This window comes from Eriocheir sinensis, chromosome 65, assembly GCF_024679095.1.
Source record: "Eriocheir sinensis breed Jianghai 21 chromosome 65, ASM2467909v1, whole genome shotgun sequence".
Taxonomy (NCBI): Eukaryota; Metazoa; Arthropoda; class Malacostraca; order Decapoda; family Varunidae; genus Eriocheir; species Eriocheir sinensis.
The window spans coordinates 9,159,710-9,178,205 of NC_066573.1; the positions used below are offsets into that span (position 1 = coordinate 9,159,710).

General features: G+C 43.1%; 2 protein-coding genes across 3 annotated transcripts in view; one reads left to right on the forward strand and one right to left on the reverse strand.

Moving 5' to 3' along the window:
* Positions 1 to 4,972, reverse strand: part of LOC126987605 (guanylate cyclase soluble subunit beta-1-like) — an 80,516-nt gene extending 75,544 nt beyond the window's left edge. For both annotated transcript variants that reach the window (XM_050844726.1, XM_050844725.1), the window contains exon 1: positions 4,782 to 4,972. Coding sequence is in view for 1 of the 2 variants with exons in the window: in XM_050844725.1 (XP_050700682.1) it covers positions 4,782 to 4,784 (3 nt within the window). In the remaining variant the exon portion in view is untranslated. The remainder of the gene's footprint in view (positions 1 to 4,781) is intronic.
* Positions 1 to 18,496, forward strand: part of LOC126987604 (head-specific guanylate cyclase-like) — a 376,569-nt gene that overhangs the window by 74,522 nt on the left and 283,551 nt on the right. The window lies entirely within an intron of this gene.

Genomic DNA, 18,496 nt, shown 5'->3' on the forward strand with positions numbered 1-18,496 from the left:
GTATGCTGCTGCTCCCCCTTCACTGCCGAGATAGAAAAAAAAGGAAAAAGATAAAATGAACAGTGAAAGCTGGAATTGAAGAAGAGGTGGAGTGATAGGATGAATTCGTTTGGGTGGTCCCCTTGTTGTCTTTTCTAGAGAGCTTGTTTTGTGGCTTGAAGGGTGAAATGAGCAGGATCGTTCTATAGGGAAAAGGGTTAAGGTTAAGAAAGGAGAAGAGGAAAGAGATGACGGATTCGCTAACAAGGAAGAGTTTTTGTGTCCATTTCTAGAGAGCTTCTTGTTTCGTGGCCTGGAAGGTGTGATGAAAAGGCCCGTAAATTCCCGTTGATGGTATAGGGAAAAGGGTTAAGGTTAAGAAAGGAGAAGAGGAAAGAGATGACGGATTCGCTAACAAGGAAGAGTTTTTGTGTCCATTTCTAGAGAGCTTCTTGTTTCGTGGCCTGGAAGGTGTGATGAGAAGGCCCGTAAACCCTAAATGACCGTGAAGGCAGAAGGGTCAGGATTGAGAATGAATGAAGAATGAACAGGTGTAGTGAAATGGAGGATAGTTAGCATGGAAGTCTTTATGCTTTCCTCTCTGGAGTTTGTTGTTTCGTGGCCTGGGAGGTGAAATGAGCAGGACCGTAAATTCTCGATGACTGATGGTAAAAAGGTTAAAAGCGAATAGGTCTCATGAAAGGATGGATTCGTTAATAAGTTAGTCTTGTTTTCTTTTCTTGATTTTTTTTTGTTTCGTGGCTTGGAGGGAGAATTGAGGAGGACCGTAAATAACTTGATGACGGTGAAGGCGGAAGGGTTAAGGTCGGCTAAATCTTGCCTCTTTTTGTTCCCTAAAATTGTATTGCAAGATATGAGACAAGCAATGCAGTAGTAACACGAGAGAGAGAGAGAGAGAGAGAGAGAGAAAACTTATGGGCTTCTAGCAATTTTTGGCCCTGAAGTTCTGTAATACTCCTTGCTTAACTCTCTCTCTCTCTCTCTCTCTCTCTCTCCATTATGATTATTGCAGGCCGCCGGAGTCTCCCATTCATTGTACTACGATCTCATTAACTGATTAAAACTCGGCAGCATCAGTTCCCGTCGCGAGGCGTTTGGGTTTTAACGTGATCCCGCGCGGGTGGAAATAACTGAATATCCCGTAATAGCACCAAAATAATTAGATAGCCCATGACACCCCCAACAATTTCTGGGGCGTTTTAATTTTAATCCGATCCCACCTAAGTGAAATGATTATGTCGTCTTTAAGAGTGACATTTATTTGAGTTTTAAAATATTCGGTGCATATTGAGAGATGGCCTCCAGGGGAAGTATTTCCAGTTCTTCTCATTAATATATTTATGGTTTTCCTGCACCCAACAATATCTGATTACACTGTTTACTTTAATAACATCTTAATTTTATGCAGGCTGGCATGGAGAGATGATTACGTTACTAATTAATATGGGATGCACTTGTGGTGAAGGGGATGTCGTGTCCGCGGGCCCGGCTTAGAATTCCTGCCCGGTCAGTCGGCGTCCAACTCACCCAGCTGTTCTTCATCCCTCTCGATAATTACCGATAAAGGGGTACCTGGGGAAAGTAAACTGTGGTAAACCAATGTCACTACTGTCCTGTGTCCCGGGGTAATGGGCGCAAGGGCCAATGCAACGGAGATGAGCATCGAGGCCACGCGCAGCTATAGCGTATGCCCCCAACTTTACCTTTGATGTGAGCTGAGGAGTCACCCCAACAAAGCCGAATCTTGCTTTCCTTCTCCTCGTTGACTTGCAGGCAGTGTTTTAGAAGACCGCCCACCGGGACCCCTAAATCTTTGGCGCCTGGCCCGCCATTGGCAGTCTTCCCGCACACTTCACAATGGAGAAAATTGCCACCAAAATGTATTGGAGGAGTTGTATTGACACATATTGATGCTTCCCTTGAGTTAGTGAAAGTTTTATATTACTAATTTCATTTTTTCTTCCTGGATTACCCCGCGGCGCTGCAGGGCGTTACTGAGTGCTGCCGCCCGTGCCCTCACCCCGGGAAGGGTACTACACTTTGTTTGGCCTCTGATAAAGCTCCAACAGACTCATGATAAAAGCTTCCAGAATTTTGTTATGAGAAGCTACATGATTTGACGTGTTCTAGAGTATGCGCTCTCAGTAATTTCAATCGGTTTAACACCCATGAAAACGCATTAGAACTGCAGGTATATTTAAACAAGAAATTATGCGATCTTACCAGGAACTCCCAAAGGCAAAGAATAATCTTGCCTAACGGGACCCTCTGTAAAATAAGAACATAAGAACGTAAGGAGTCTGCAAGAGGCCGGTTGGTCTGTACAAGGCTCGTAGGAATTTACATGAATACTGCGCCTGTTGATTCATGAAGAAACAAAATATAAAACTTTGTGAGCCTCCGAAGCCCAAGGCCGAGGAAAGCATTTGCCTTGCCGGAAGCACTGCATGGAAAGTATGAAAAAGGATTTGGTGGGAATTTGGCCATAACCGCGCCGTTTAGTGTTGCTTTTGAGACCACATTAAAGGCACGCTAATGGTGTTAAGGGGATCATGTTCTTTGCATTTATATCAAGAAAACAACCTTCAATAGAGGCGAGGTCAATGCCACGGGACGCCCACTCAGGTCATGGAGGCAGCCGGTCAGTTTATCCAGCAGGTGTTCAGAATTGGTAGGGTGGCTGAGTGGAGGCTTGGGGGGTGAGTGTGCGTGGGAGGTGAGGGGAAGGGTGCGTATCTGTGGGTGGGTGAGGTAACGCATTTCCCCGCCTGTGTCCCGCTGATGATGATTGATGAGAGATGATTTATGTCCAGGACGCGTCAGCACCTTGTCGTGGTAGTCATCGAGTGGTGGTGAGGGGAATGATGGCGCGGCAGAACGAACAGGAGTAATAGTGGTAGTGGTTATGGTAGTGGTGGAGGAAGATGTAGTAGTAGAAGTAGTAGTAGTAGTAGTAGTAGTAGTAGTGGCGAGGACAGTGACAATAGCGGCGGTGGGAATGCTCTCAGGCCGCAAATCCTCCTTAATGGGCTGTGTGCGTATTACTGGAACACACACACACACACACACACACACACACACACACACACACACACACACACACACACACGGGAGCGGCCATGCAAATCAGGAAGACTGAATAATGAGGCAGAGAAAAAAAACACAGTCGTAATTATTGTCGCGTACATACGTGCTGGCGGCGGCGGCGGCGAGGGCGGCGAGGCGAAATAAGGCTTGAACGTCGCTGATTAAATTACCGCGACCTGTTTGCTGCGTCGCCATTGTTTTCGCGCCGCTGGTAATTAGTCTCGCATTGTTTTACGTTGTATGGCTATTTGATGCGGCTTGATGCGTTGTTATTGAAGCCTGATACAATAATACCACCACCACCGCCACCACCGCCGCCACCACCACCGCCACCACCACCACCACCACCGCCACCACCACTCTGATGATTTACAGATATATATTTTTTTGGGTCTGCGTTCACCTAAAACATTTATTACCTTTACATCTGTTATTACTTACATGCAATTACTCACTACTTTCAATATATACTTTTGAGCACCTATTTTTTTATTTTTTTATTTTTTTTACGTCTCCGCCTATTGCGCCGGTAGGCCTGCTTGAGGGGCCTGGATGGTATTCGGCTCCAGCCCGTCATGGCGCAGGCAAGTGTTTATAGTGGCGCCATCTTCTCTTGAATAATTAAATATAAATAATAAAAAGTATCACAATGGAAATAAGTGTTTGTTTTATGTTTCCAAATGTCCGTGTTTTTTTTTTTTTATACATCAGAAGCAATACCTCAAGGGCAAAACAACAACAAAAAAACAACAACAACAACTCGCTATGTACTGCTCCTGTAAAAATAAAGGGTTAAAAAAGAGTAGGTTAACTTTGTATATTGTCAAATGTATATATATTCGACCGCTTCAAAATCAATCAATCACTCAGTTAACCAATCAGGCGTTGACCCGTTTGATTCACGCATTCACGATTCAGAGGCAAAACAAAATAGATTAAATCCGGCTCGTTTTGCAGGCGCGTTAAACTTGTGTCGCGTTCAGTCGTGTGTCGCGGTACGCCATCTGTCGCCGGCGTGGCAAACAACAACAACAACAACTCGGGAAAGTATGGAAAGATAAATATTGACAGTTAACTTTTGAGAATGAAAATGACGGCCATATATTCTCTCTCTCTCTCTCTCTCTCTCTCTCTCTCTCTCTCTCTCTCTCTCTCTCTCTCTCTCTCTCTCTCTCTCTCTCTCTCTCTCTCTCTCTCTCTCTCTCTCTCTCTCTCTCTCTCTCCTACAAACAGGAAGGTAGAGGAGGAGGGGAAGGCGAGGTGAGGTGGTGCCAGGAAGGAGTGGCAAGATAAATGACCTGGGAGAGAGAGAGAGAGAGAGAGAGAGAGAGAGAGAGAGAGAGAGAGAGAGTCGTATGTAGGTCACTGTATTTTAAGAACGATTTCTGACTTTACATTAAAAAAAGAGACCATCATTTTTCTTTTCCAAAATCTTCTCCCTTATCTCCCTACCTTCCCAAGACCACCTCATATCTCTTCCCCCGCATCCTCCTCCTCCTTCTCCTCCACATGCTAGCCGTTCTCCTCCTCCTCCTGCACCTGTTTCCCGTCCTCCTCCTCCTCCTCCTCCTCGTTCAATCAACAAACAAATGAACCTCAAACTCAACCGACTGACCGAAACGAACAACCCAACACATTGAACCCACGCCAGTAACTCCAATCTGACGGGCGCGGGGAGAGGTCACGTTACTCACCATGGCTGCGGGGGGCGTGGGCGCGGGCGTGCGGGCGTGCTGGCGTCTTCACAGGGGGAACACAACACATGGAGGGGGAAATGAAACACAGAATTGATCGCTAGAGGCCGCCACCGTCCCTCCCGAGCCCTCACTACCTTGTCCGCGCTGCCGGGAGGGTCTGGTGAAGTGTCTTACTCCCCTCTTTTCCCCTCGCCTTCCCCCGGTGTGCTCTGCCGCGCCTCCCCTCGCCCGCCGCTGAGGGGAGGGAAGGGGAGGGGTGGAGGACTGGCTCGGGTGTGTTATTAGAGATATAGAATAGAGTGCTCTGTGTCCTTTGCTCTTACGTCCGCCACTGGGGCCGCAGCATCCGTAAGGCTTCTCTCTCTCTCTCTCTCTCTCTCTCTCTCTCTCTCTCTCTCTCTCTCTCTCATGTGCTCAGTGTTATAAGATCGCCACTAGATGTCTTGTTGTTGTTGTTGTTGCTGTTTGTTGCGCGTGCGGGTGTGTGTGTGTGTGTGTGTGTGTGTGCACGCGCGCGCAATCGTAGACAGGAAATCCGAGTCGATATAACTTTCCTCTAAAAATGTTACCCGAGTCTCATTATTTTTATTCATTTTATCACATTTTTGTTTTCCACCGAGTCACTACCTTGTGTGTGTGTGTGTGTGTGTGTGTGTGTGTGTGTGTGTGTGTGTTAGTGTTACTACTACTACTACTACTACTACTACTTACACCACCAACACCACCGCCGCTGCCACCACTACACAAACTACCACTTCGATTCTTCTTTATTTTCCTTTGCGATGAATTTACTAATGATGTGTGCTTAGTTCAGTTTCAAGTTTCCTGCGTCGAATTTTAGCGATGTACGTACAGTGGGGGGTTGGGAGAGAGAGAGAGAGAGAGAGAGAGAGAGAGAGAGAGAGAGAGAGAGAGAGAGAGAGAGAGAGAGAGAGAGAGAGAGAGAGAGTCAGCAGGAGCGACGATGACTTTCCGTGGGCAGGGGTGACTTTCCGTGGGGAGGGGTGAGTTTCCTTGGGCAGGGGTGACTTTCCATGGGCAGGGGTGACTTTCCTTGGGCAGGGGTGACTTTCCATGGGCAGGGGTGACTTTCCGTGGGCAGGGGTGACTTTCCGTGGGCAGGGGTGACTTTCCTTGGGTAGGGGTGAGTTTCCTTGGGCAGGGGTGACTTTCCGTGGGCAGGGGTGACTTTCCGTGGGCAGGGTGTTGAGCGGGTAGCGGTCGATAACAGGAACATATTTTGTGAGCAAGAAATATTATCTGAAATGGAAGGATGTTTCTTTTTATTTTGAGTCGTTGGTCGAGAGAGCAGGAAAGTATTGAGTGAGCTAGAACCGGGGGCAGAACTAGACCTTGCTGAAGAGTTGAGGGAGCAGAACACGTGAATAGGAACGACGAGCTGGAGTGATATTTTTAATGATGCTTAGTGAACAGGGATGGCCAGTAGGGGTGGGTGGATATTTGTATAGTATAGGAATATAGAAGAAAAATGATTTTGTTTGGTTGTTGAACATGCAGGCACGGCCGTGACCAGGTGCAAGCAGGGAGATGATAGTTTAAACGAGTTTCAGAATTCCCCTTTTATTTCATTTCCTTTTTTATTCCATAGTGATTTAGTTTTTGAATTTTTCCATTTATTTTCCCTTTTCTTTCCTTACTTTTAGAATTCCTATTTTTTATGTTCTTTTCTTGCCATTCTCTGCGTCAGTGTGTGTGTGTGTGTGTGTGTGTGTGTGTGTGTGTGTGTGTGTGTGTGTGTGTGTGTGAATCTTTTATGTGTACCTGTCTGTCTGTCTTTCTGTTTGTCTGTTTTTTTCTCTCTATTACTTTTTTTCGTATTCCCAACCTAAATTTTCCTTCCGACCTTCTGTCAAACTTCAAAACTTCTCTGCGATGAATAAGTAATTTGATTTAACCTTTAGTTGGCGTTAATAATAATCCTCCTTTTCCGTCCGACATTCCCCTCTTTTTTTTTTTCATCGTTCATTTTTTTCTCATAATTTTTCACTGATCTTCATGTATCTTCTTTTCTTTTTATTTCTTTTTTTTCTTCTTCGTGTTCTTCTTCTTCTTATTATTATTCTTCGTCTTCATCTCCGTCTTCGTCTTCTTCTTCTTCTTCTTCTTTTTCTTCTTCTTCGATACATTTAACCTCTCTCATCCCCTTAATTATCTCGTCTATCCTTTTCCTCTCCTTTATCATCATCCCTCAAGGTTTTCTGCGTCCCCTTCATCATTATCTTATCGCATTGTCTTTTTTATTTCCCTTGTGTTTAGAGAGAGGGAGAGAGGGAGAGAGTGTTAAGGTCGATTGGTACAAGGAAACCAAATTACCTGTAGAATGTAACCTGTGCAGACTCTATGTTGGTTTCCTCCCCTTCTCTCTCTCTCTCTCTCTCTCTCTCCTTTAAAATATTGGACACCGCGCTCCACCTTGTATCATTTTCGCTTTCTTTTCACTCTTTATAAATCTTTCTGTTTCAATTTCCATAATACACCCACGCGCTTCTGTTCAGCTCCCCTCCACCACACTCCCTCCCCCTCCCCTTCCACCACTCCCCCTCCCCTCTCGTCCAGTCTCTCCACCTCGTTCACTTTTCCACTTTTTCTTTCTTTCACTTTTCTTCTCATTTCGTTTCTCCGCAAATCACTTATATTTGCCATTCCATTTTTTTCTGTGTTTTTATGAAGATGTCTTTTTTTTTCTTCTTCTTTCGTTCTCTTTAATTTTTCTTCTTCTGTATGGATTTTAGTCTCTTCCTCACATTACTGTCTTCTCGAGTGACGTATCTTCATTATAAATCTCCTTTCAGTTTAAACATAGCTCCATTTTCTGCTATTATCTTCCCTTTTCTTCAGCTTTTTATTTTTGTCTTCATTTCCCCCACTAACTCATCTTTTTCCTCCTCACACTGTCCCCTTCATTCCCTCCCTCGTGTTTAAATAGTCCCCTTTTTTTCTATTTCTTTCGCTACCCGGTTTCTCATATCGGAGAGTGAAAGCGAGGTAGAAAGATCCCGGACTCATCTTTTACCATCCCCGTTATAAAAGAAGTAATGTTAGTGGTCTGGCCCGCAGGTAATACTCATAATTGATACTCGGATATATACCTTCTATCCCACTCTCTCTTCTTTTCCTCCCTTATCACATTCCTGCTTCCTTTCCTCTTCCTCTTTTTCCATCCCATTCTCTTTCTTTGTGTTTCTTTTTATTTCCCTCCTCCTTTTCTTTCCTCCCTTTTCGTTTCATTCCTCTTTCCCTTCCTTCATTTTTCCTCCCTTTTTTCTTTTCTTCTCTCCTTCTTTCCTTTCTTTTCTCTTTCCTCCTTTTTCCCAACCATCTTTTTTCCCCTCTCTTTCTTCGCTCTCTCTCCCTTTTGTTTCCTTTCCTGTTTCCCTCCCTTCCACTTTCTTGCTCTTTCTCTTTTCTTCCCTTCTTCTTTCCCTCTCATTATCTCTCTTTCTTTTCCTTCTTCCTTATCTTCTTCCCTTTTTCCTTCCTTTTCTCTCTCTCTTTCCCTCACCTCCTCTCTTCCCACCTCTAATTTTCCCTCCCTTCTTTCCTTTCCTTCTTTTCCCTCCCTCTGTTGCTCCCCCCCTCTTTTTCTCTTTCCTTCCCTTCCTCTTTTCTACCCACTCTTTTTCCCTGCCTTCCTTTTTCCTTCCCCCTTTTCCCTGCCTCCCTCTTTCCCTTCCTCCCTTACTCTCTTCTTTCATCTTCTTTCCCTCCCTCTCTCCCTTTTTTCTTCCATCCTCTTCCTTTTTTTTTAACATCCTCTTTCTCTGTTTCCTCGTCTTATCTCTATCAGATTTCTCTTTCTCTTTTTTTGTGTGATGTATTTCCGTTTTCTCCTGCCATATCTCTCTCTCTCTCTCTCTCTCTCTCTCTCTCTCTCTCTCTCTCTCTCTCTCTCTCTCTCTCTCTCTCTCTCTCTCTCTCTCTCTCTCTCTCTCTCTCTCTCTCTCTCTCTCTCTAATTGTGCCGTTATGTTATTTTTCTGAATGTTCCTCCTCCTCTTCTTCCACCTCCTTCTCCTCCTCCTCCTCTTCCTCCTCCTCCTCCTCCTTATCCATCTCCCTCTAGTACAGGAATTTCTCGTTATTGTTTACATATTCTTTTTTATTCAATCATACACAAAGCCTTCAGTGTTTATTTTCTTCGTTCTTTCTTAATTAACTTTCATATATTCAGGTACCCGTTTATTCCTGCAGCTGTTTTTGCCATGTTTCCCGGCCTTTTTTTTCCCTACTAGAATATCTAAACAAACTTTTTCTTGAAGCTCAGTTCGTTCTAAAAAAAAAATGTTCAGCGGAAAAAATGGGAAAGATAGCGAGGGTAAAAGGGTTGGGGGCAGGTGGGGAGGCTGGGGAGAGAAGAGTAACTAACGGGAAGGAAGGGGGAGGAGGGAGGGCGGAGAATTGGCAGTTGGGAAGGTAGGGAAAAAATAGAGAGAGAAGGAAAAGGGGTGAAGGGCATGGTAGTGGGCGGGGGTAGGAGGCAGGGAGGAAAATGTGAGGAAGAGATGAAGGATAAGGTAGAGGGCGGGGGTGGGGGGCAGGAAGGAAAATGGGAGGGAGGGAAAGGAAGGGATATAAATGGATGTAGGGTAGGGTTGAGAGGGTGAGGGTAGGGGGCAGGAAGGAAAATGTGAGGGAGGGAAAGGAAGGGAGATAAATGGGTGTAGGGTAGGGTTGAAAGGGTGAGGGTAGGGGGCAGGAAGGAAAATGTGAGGGAGAGAAAGGAAGGGAGGTAAATGGAGAAGATGGAGGAGAGTGTGAGTGTGTTTGTTCGTGAGCAAGAAAATATACAATGACGAAATAAGTTATGCAATCGAAATATGAAAAGAAAAGACGATGGAAAAGAAGTGAAACAATCGCACTGAAACATCTGAGAAAAAACAAAAAAAAACATGAAGTAAATTAATTAGAAGCACATGAGGGAAAGAATAAAACCCAATCAGGAAAGAAGGATACGAGGAAATTAACAGGAAAAGAAACACAGAAATCCACGGAAATGAAAAAGAAAGCAGAAATTAATTATCTATGTAAGAAAAAAGACTCGACAAGTGAAATATTACAAGCGCTTACCGTAGAGTTTTTCATGTTTTTTTCCCTTATTTTTTTTCTCATCTATTTTTTCCTGTGTTTGCTTCTGGTGTTCTCGTCCTTTTTGTCCTTCTTTTAATGTCTCTTCTTCCTTATCGTTTACTCTATGTCGCTGTTCTCGTTTCGTTAATCCTTTGAAAGTAATATACTGTCCTACTTTTTATTTCCTCTATTCTTCCCAACTTTCGTACTCACCGTCAACCTCTTTCGTCCTCACCGCGTTCTTTATACCTTCAAACCCTCGCTGTGTACTTTTCTCCATCCTCCAAATACACTCACTCAAGCTGCCACTAAATCCGGGTTCTATAAATGGTATCTGCCTTTCCCACCTGTTCCTCTCCTCTCTTTATTCCCTTCCTCTTCGTCTTTTTCCTGTCTCTCACTTTATTTATTTTCTGGTCATCCTCTTTCGTCTTGTCCTCATTTTTTTTCTTGTGTTTTTTATCAGTTATTACGTTTTGTCCAGTCCTTGAACTCACTTTTCCTTTCTTGTTCTCATTGTTTTTTGAATCTTGAAAATGATATCTGGATTTTTTTTCCTTTTCAAATCTCTTTGCTTCTTATTTGTTTTTTCCTCTCCATTTACAATTTTATTTTTCTCTCTAAAAAGTCTGGTTCCTCTTTCATTCTTCTCTTCTTCCTCTTCTTCGTACTTATTCTCGTTTTCTTCATCTTCAAGTTTTTCTACTCTCTTTTTATTTTTTCTTCCTTCCTCTCTTTTATTACCGAATCTCCTCTTTTTTTTGTTATTTCTTATTTCGCCTTTCAACTGTCCATGTGCTCTTCATTCTCTTCTTTCTCTTACTGAGCCACATTTAATTTTTTCTTTTCATTGTCTGCTTATTTTTTTCATTCTTATTCTAGTTTCGTCTTCAAGGTCATCCTCGTCCGCTTCGTTCTCATTCCTTCTTTATCATAAAATTGTTTGTTTAATTTTTCTTTTTTATTTCCTTCCTTTCTTCGAACTCTTTCATCCTCTTTGACGTCACTCCTTTTAGTGTACCTCCAAATGATTAGTTTGACGCTCTTCTCCATTGTTCTCTTCTTTCTCGTCTTCGTACCCATTCCCGGCTTCTCCCTCTATACTCCTTTTATCCGTCCAGCCTTTCCCGCAGACCCCGTTTTTACGCTTCTCTTATTTCCAGTCTTCCTCATCCTCATCCTCTCTCTCCTCTTCGTACTTGCTCCTTTTAAGCCGTCCTCCATCCATTTCCCGCGCTCTGAGACTCACCGCGTTAGTGTCTCCAGAGTGAACGCTTCGATAAGTAACTCTAATGGTGCCTTATTGTAGTCGTGGCACCGGCAGGCTCTCGGGGACACTCTGAGCAGCGGTATCGAGTTGCATCTGGCACCTTTGACACTCCTGATGCTCCCCGCGGACGTCTAGGCACCCGGAAGACTCGTTTTTTTGAAGGTTCGGGAAAGTGTCGGGAGCTCCTCTCAGTTCCCGTGGCACTCCCTGACATGCCCTGGCAGCCTCACCAACTACCTGGCACTCTTCTGGCCGTCGCTGTCGCTGTCTTCTCTCCTTTAAGACGGCGTGGCTCACAAACGTAATTCCTGACTTCACTAGCGCGTTGACCCCGTCCCTACCTGCTTTACTTGTCAGTCTTCTTCTTCCACCTACTTCCCGTCCGCTTGCTGTCTCCTCTTCCTGTTGCTTCTTCTTGTTCGTCTTCTTGTTTCTGTGGTTTCCTTACGTCACATCCCGTACCTGCTTATCATCTTATACTGCTGATTTTCCTTGTTCGTTTCCTTTTACCAACTTCACGTCCTGTTACCCCGTTTGATAGCTTCCGTTCCTGTTGGTCCTTTTTCCCTTCCCTCTTGCTCTCTTCCGTCCCATTCCGTCCCTGCTTGCTGTCTCCTCTAACTGGTGCTGCTTTTAAATGTCCGTTTCTTTCTCCTTCCAACTTCCCGTTTACCGCGCTTGATATCTTCCGTTCCTGTTGGTCCTTTTTTCCTTCCCTCTTGCTCTCTTCCGTCCCATTCCGTCCGTTCCAACTTCCCGTCTGTTACCGCGTTTGATATTTCCTCTCCCTACTAGTTCTTCTTTTTCCTCTCCGTCTCCTTCTCCTATTCTCGTCCCACTCTGTCTCTGCGCTTGCTGTTTCCTCTTCCTGCTGGTTCTTCTTTTTCCTCTCCGTCTCCTTCTCCTATTCTCGTCCCACTCTGTCTCTGCGCTTGCTGTTTCCTCTTCCTGTTGGTTCTTGTTTTTCCTCTCCGTCTCCTTCTCCTATTCTCGTCCCACTCTGTCTCCGCGTTTGTCCTCTTCTATTACTGCCGCAGTTTTCCCTTCTCCAACTTCCTCTTCTTCCCCCAGCGGTCTCATTTTCCTTACTTATCTCTGTTATCCTCATTATCATCACCTATGCTTCCCTTTCACTCTTTCGCTTCCTCTCTTCTTGTTGTTTTGCATTTTGTTTTTACTGTCTGCCCATGATTTAGCGCCTTACCGTGTCTTGGTGTAGGTTTGTCTTTCTTATATACAAGTGGTTTGGTCTGTGTTCTTTAAGATGTCAGAGTAAACAGGAGGTACTGTGTTCCTTTCTTCTTCATTCTGTAATTCATATCGGCACTGTAGCTATTCCAATTATTTCCCGCATTCTCGTAAGTCTTTTGTCATATCGCCGAGGCCTGTGTCTATGCTCCTGACTGCGTAATTAAGCGTACAAAGTAAAAGGGAAAAGAAAAAAAGTCAGTCTAGGTCACCCTGCAGTCGCCTGTATAGATCACGAAGCCTACAACATTACTAGTGCTTTGCTATTTAATACTCACAATATTACTTTAATTCAAGAGACGAAAAATAACGAAAAAAACAGGATTGATAAAAAAAGGCTTTCGTTTTAGGAGGAGTAGGAGTAGGAGGAGTAGGGGGAATTGGAGGAGGAGTACGAAGAGTAGGAAGAGGAGTAGGAGGAGGAAGGGGTCGAGACGGAGATGGAGGAAGAGGAAGAGTAAAAGGTAAAGGAGGAGGAAGGGGTCGAGATGGAGGAAGAGGAAGAGGAAGAGTAAAAGGTAAAGGAGGAGGAAGGGGTCGAGATGGAGGAAGAGGAAGAGGAAGAGTAAAAGGTAAAGGAGGAGGAGAGAGAGGAGGAAAGGGTCGAGACGGAGGTGGAGGAAGAGGAAGAGTAAAAGGTAAAGGAGGAAGAGAGAGAGAGGAGGAGGGGAAAGGGAAGAAGTTTTGGGTAAATTACAAAAACAGGCATGCAGGGAAGTCGACGCTTTGAAGACCAGAAGTAGGATCGGTGAGGGGATCGAACTCTGCATGGTCTGGTCTGCTTTGGGTTTTCTTTAGATCCGATTGTGGAGGGAGTCGTTTTTTTCCCCCTCGTCTCTGCCATGATCCTCTGAGGCCACATCACAGCGAGTCTCTCTTTGCCTGAGTCTCCTTTGTTTGCCTTTGTGTCTGTTTGTTGCAGTGACTGATTGTTTGTTTCGCTGTTTTTTTGTTTGTTTGTGTGTGTGTGTGTGTGTGTGTGTGTGTGTGTGTGTGTGTGTGTGTGTGTGTGTGTGTCTCATTTATCTGTCTGTCTCTCTGCCTGTCTCTGTCTTCCTGTTGATTGAAGTGTGTATGTCTGCAATCTCTCTCTCTCTCTCTCTCTCTCTCTCTCTCTCTCTCTCTCTCTCTCTCTCTCTCTCTCTCTCTCTCTCTCTCTCTCTCTCTCACACACACACACACCATCTCCTCGCCCGCATCCCTTCCTCCCCTGCAACATTGCCTCCGCAGTTTGCTTAATCCTTTTTTTTCGTGTTAGTGATGAGCGACAGGAAAACCCAGGCGAGGGGCGGAGGATAATGAAGAAAGAAAGAGAGCAAGGAAGAGGAGGAGGAGGAGGAGGAGGAGGAGGAGGGAAGGAAGGTGTGAAGGAGTGAAGGACAAGGAGAAAAGTTAAATGAAGGCGTGCAAATTAAGAAGGAAAGGCTGAATTAAGGACAAGCAAGAAAGGAAGGAGAAAGGAAGAGAAGTTTGCTGAGGATTGTATTAGTAAAGAAGTAGTAAAAGAAAAAGGAAAGAGAGGAAACACGGAAGGAGTGAGAGGAGTGAAGGACGAGAAGAAAAGTTAACGGAAAGCGTGGAAATGAAGAAGGAAAAGTTGAATTAAGGAGGGAAAGAGAGAGAGAGGGAGAAGACCGAGGAGAATTAAACTAGGAAGAGGAATGAGAGAAAAAGAAGAGAAAGAGAAGGAAGGCGGGAAGGAGTGAAGGACGAGAAAAAAATTAGAGGAAGGAGTGGAAATAAAGAAGAAAGAGTTAAATTAAGGAAGAAACCAAGAAGAGAGAGAGAGACAGAAAAGGCTGGGGAGAAATATGACAATTAAAGTATATCAAGAAACGAATGAAAGAAAACAAGAAGGAAAGAAGAAATGGAGGACGAGAAAAAAGTTAGAGGAAAGAGTGGAAATAAAGAAGGAAGAGTTAAATTAAGGAAGAAACCAAGAAGAGAGAGAGAGACAGAAAAGGCTGGGGAGAAATATAAACAGCAAAAGTAAATCAAGAAACGAAGGAAGAAAAGCAAGGGAAAGAGGGAGGAAACAGAAGGAAGAGCATAAGAAATTCAGGACGAGGAGGAAAGTTGACGGAAAAGGTGGAAATAAAGAATGAAGAGCTGAATTAAGGAAGGTAGCAAGAAGAGAGAAAGAGAAGGATGAATAGAAATATGATAGTAAATGAATGGAAGTAAAAGAAGAAGGAATTAGGTCAAGGGAGGAACAGAAGGAAAGTGTAAAAACTGAGGAAGAAAAAGTTGAGGAAATGAATGAAATAAGAAATTGTAAGAAGTAACGCGAGAGAGGAAGAAAAGACGAAGGGAAAAAAAGGCATCGGGCAGGAAAACAACAGGCGTGATTTTTTTAGGTAGGTTATTTGTTTTGGTTGTTGTTATTGATATTGAAGGTGTGACACTTTCTCCTCAGCTAGACGTAATAACCTAGCGTTGTTAATAAGGTAACAGGCGTGATTTTTTTAGGTAGGTTATTTTTTTGGTTGTTATTGATATTGAAGGTGTGACACTCTCTCCTCAGCTAGACGTATATAATAACCTAGTGTTGTTAATAAGGTAGTCGTAATTGTAGTAAGAATGATGCTGATAATAGTAATAGTAGTAATATCAGTAATGAAGTTCCTGTTTTGTTCCTATTCTCGTTATTTTTCTTGCTTTTGTTTCAAGTTGTTGTTTTTTGTTCTTTTTTTTCTTTTTTCTTATTCTATTTTTGCCTTTTCTTTTATTTCTTCCTAGTTTCCTTCGTCTTCCTTTTCTTTTTTTCTTTTTTCCTAAACTTAATTAACATTCTTTTCCTTTCATACTAATAACAATGATAAAAATAATAATAATGATAAAAGTAATGATACTACTACTACTACTACTGATGAGAATAATTAAGAAAACAGAAGTAACAAAATTCAAAACAGTAAGGCACCCATTCATATTAACGTTATCAACATCGTCACTTCATACATAACTCCTCATTAACTGAAACATGGGATTAGATGAGTCCACTTTGGTAATGGAACCCACGATACGATTTGATATAGAAAACAGAACAGGATACTCTTAAGAGGATTGAACTCCACTTTTTTTTTTACCAGAGAGAGAGAGAGAGAGAGAGAGAGAGCGAGAGCGAGAGCTAGAGAGAGAGCTTCATCAAGTAAGCGATACTTAACTTATATACTGCTAAGGATTTTTTTTTCTGTAGTACAGTTTTCCGGGAAGGCGGAGGCGGAAAGAGGAAACGTTATAAATTTCTCCATAAAGTTATATTTATCTACTAAGTTAAGGTGTCAATAAAAACTACTATTACTAAATGCTTTACTCTCTTTTCTCTCATTCCTCTATCTATTTTTCTGTAGTTATCTATCATTACCTCTCCATCTATGTATCTATCTAACTATCTGTCTAAGTATCTATCTACCTATCTATCTATCTCAATTTATCTATCCATATCTATAAGCTATTTAAATATCGCTATGTATCTATCCATCAATCCATTCTCTCTCTCTCTCTCTCTCTCTCTCTCTCTCTCTCTCTCTCTCTCTCTCTCTCTCTCTCTCTCTCTCCTTCGACACTTCCCAAGCCGTATATAGCGCCTCGTTGTATCCGGGTTACTGTACGGCCTGGCAGGAGGAACGGAGGAAAAAAGGGAGGAGAGAGAGAGAGAGAGAGAGAGAGAGAGAGAGAGAGAGAGAGAGAGAGAGAGAGAGAGAGAGAGAGAGAGAGAGAGAGAGGAAAAAAAGTGCGAAGTGGATAAAAAAGTGGAGGGTAAAAGCTTCGTGGAAATAAATACGACCACTCCAGCTGCCACTAAATCCGGGTACTGTAAACGATCGCAGTCTCCTTCCCTCCCTCCCTCGCTCCCTCCCTTCTCCCCTTCTTTGTTCTCTCTCCCTCTTTCCTGTTTTACACCTTATTTTTTGTTTTCTTGCCCTCTGCTACTTTGTTTTGACCTTATTTTTGTTTTTTGGTTCTTGTTTTCTTTCTTCTTGTCCTTGTTCCGATTTTGTTCTTGTTTTTTTCATCTGGTCTTGTTCTCGTTCGATATCTTCTTGCCCTTGTTCTTGTTTTTTTGTTCTTTTTTGTTGTTCTCTTTCTCGTTTTTGTTCCTTTTTCTTTTCCTTTCTTTCTATTCTGCTTTTCTCTCCACACTCCCTTCCATTTTTCTCCCTCCCTCATTCCTTCCATCCCTCGCCAATCTGTCTATTCCCTACGGCAAAAAATGTGTGTGTGTGTGTGTGTGTGTGTGTGTGTGTGTGTGTGTGTGTGTGTGTGTGTGTATTAATTTCGGCTTCCTGACACCATGCACTTCATAATGTGGCCCAGAAGAAAAAAAATATAAGCCTCCCCCAAGACCCAGTAAGGAAACCCAGCCAAGACTTCGTGGAACATACATACTGACGAATTTAGGTCATTTTTTCCTTATATTCTTTTCCCACTAATGAGCCGATCGATGGTTTCTGCTTCTCAAGTTGTGGCCCGCATCCCTGATTGGTGTGTGAACCGGAAATAAGGATGGTGAGAGTGATGGTGATAATGATGGTGAAGATGATGATGGTGACAGTATAGATGGTGTGACGGAGTGGGAGCCTGAAGCGTCATTAGACCGATGGTGTTGGTAGTGATAGTGATCTTGATGATTGTGAAGCAGAAAATGATGGTGACGAAGAGGATGATGACACTGATTGCGAGCCGAAAGTGTTATTATAGCGATATTGATAGTGTTGATAATGAAAATGATGATGATGGTAATAGTTATAATACTGGAAGAGATGATGATAGTGAAGCAGAAAATGATAGTGACAAAGAGAATGATGACATTGATTGCGAGCCGAAAGTGTTATTATAGCGATATTGATAGTGTTGATAATGAAAATGATAATAATGATAATAGTTATAATACTGAAAGAGATGATGATGATGATGACAGTGAAGATGAAGGAAATGGGAACCGAAACCGTTTGTATAGTGATAGTGTTGAAGGTGATGATGATGACATTTCTATACGGTAACAGTTTTAAGAAGAATGAAAACTATGACGATACCGAAGATGATGATGATGATGATGACAAACTTATAAAAATGACAGTGATCCCAAACGAAACCGGATGATAAAGTATGTTAATAACGTTGAATATGAATAATGACCAATAATAACGATGATTAACGATGATGAGTGTGATGATTTGTCGTTTTTACGTATAATAACAATTTGTCGTGTTTACGATGATAAAGACAATAATAATAATAATAATAATAATAATAATAATAATAATAATAATAATAATAATAATAATAATAATAATGATAATGATGAGCCCAATGGTAGCCAAGCCTATATCATGCCGGAGAAAAGTTACAAAAACGATACGGGACCTCTAAACACATCAGGCGTCTTTATGTTCCTTTCCCTTGCTTTCCTCGGCTCCGGGAGGATGGAGTTAGTAGGGAGAACGCGTCGTCGGGTATGCTAATGACTCGACGTTTGCATGTTAAGTAGAGATAAAGCAGCCGGCACTTAAAGGCGTTGGTAGTATCAGCGAATGTCGTGTTGGAGGCGGAGGTGTTGTTATCATCGCTATCATCAAAGTCACAATCATCTCCTTCACCATAGTTAAGACAGATTCGCAAAAAGCATTGTACAAATATCACGGACATACGTTAGTTAAAGGTCAAAGGGAGAAGTAACAGGAAACAGAGGTATAGTATTGGGTGGAGAGAGAGGAGGAGAAGGTAGGAGGGTGGGAGAGATAGTTATGTAGCAGTATAGTATGTAGTAGAGTATAGTATAGCAGTTCACAGGGTTTTAGTAGTCAAATGTGGTGTGATTTTCCGTAGTTTTTTTCTTCCTTCTGTAGTGTTTTGAACTGCGTATGTTTTTTTGGGGGGTTGAGGATTGCTATTCTTCATTTCCTTTTCCATCAACACTTGCACACAGGGAAGGAGGGAGGGAGGGAGGGAGAGAGGGAGAGAGGGAGAGAGGGAGAGAGGAGAGAGGGAAGGAGGGAGAGAGGAATGGAGAGAGGGATAGAGGAAAGGATAGATGGATAGAGGAAAGGATAGATGGATAGAGGGAAGGAGAGAGGGAAGGAGAGAGAGAGAGAGAGAGAGAGAGA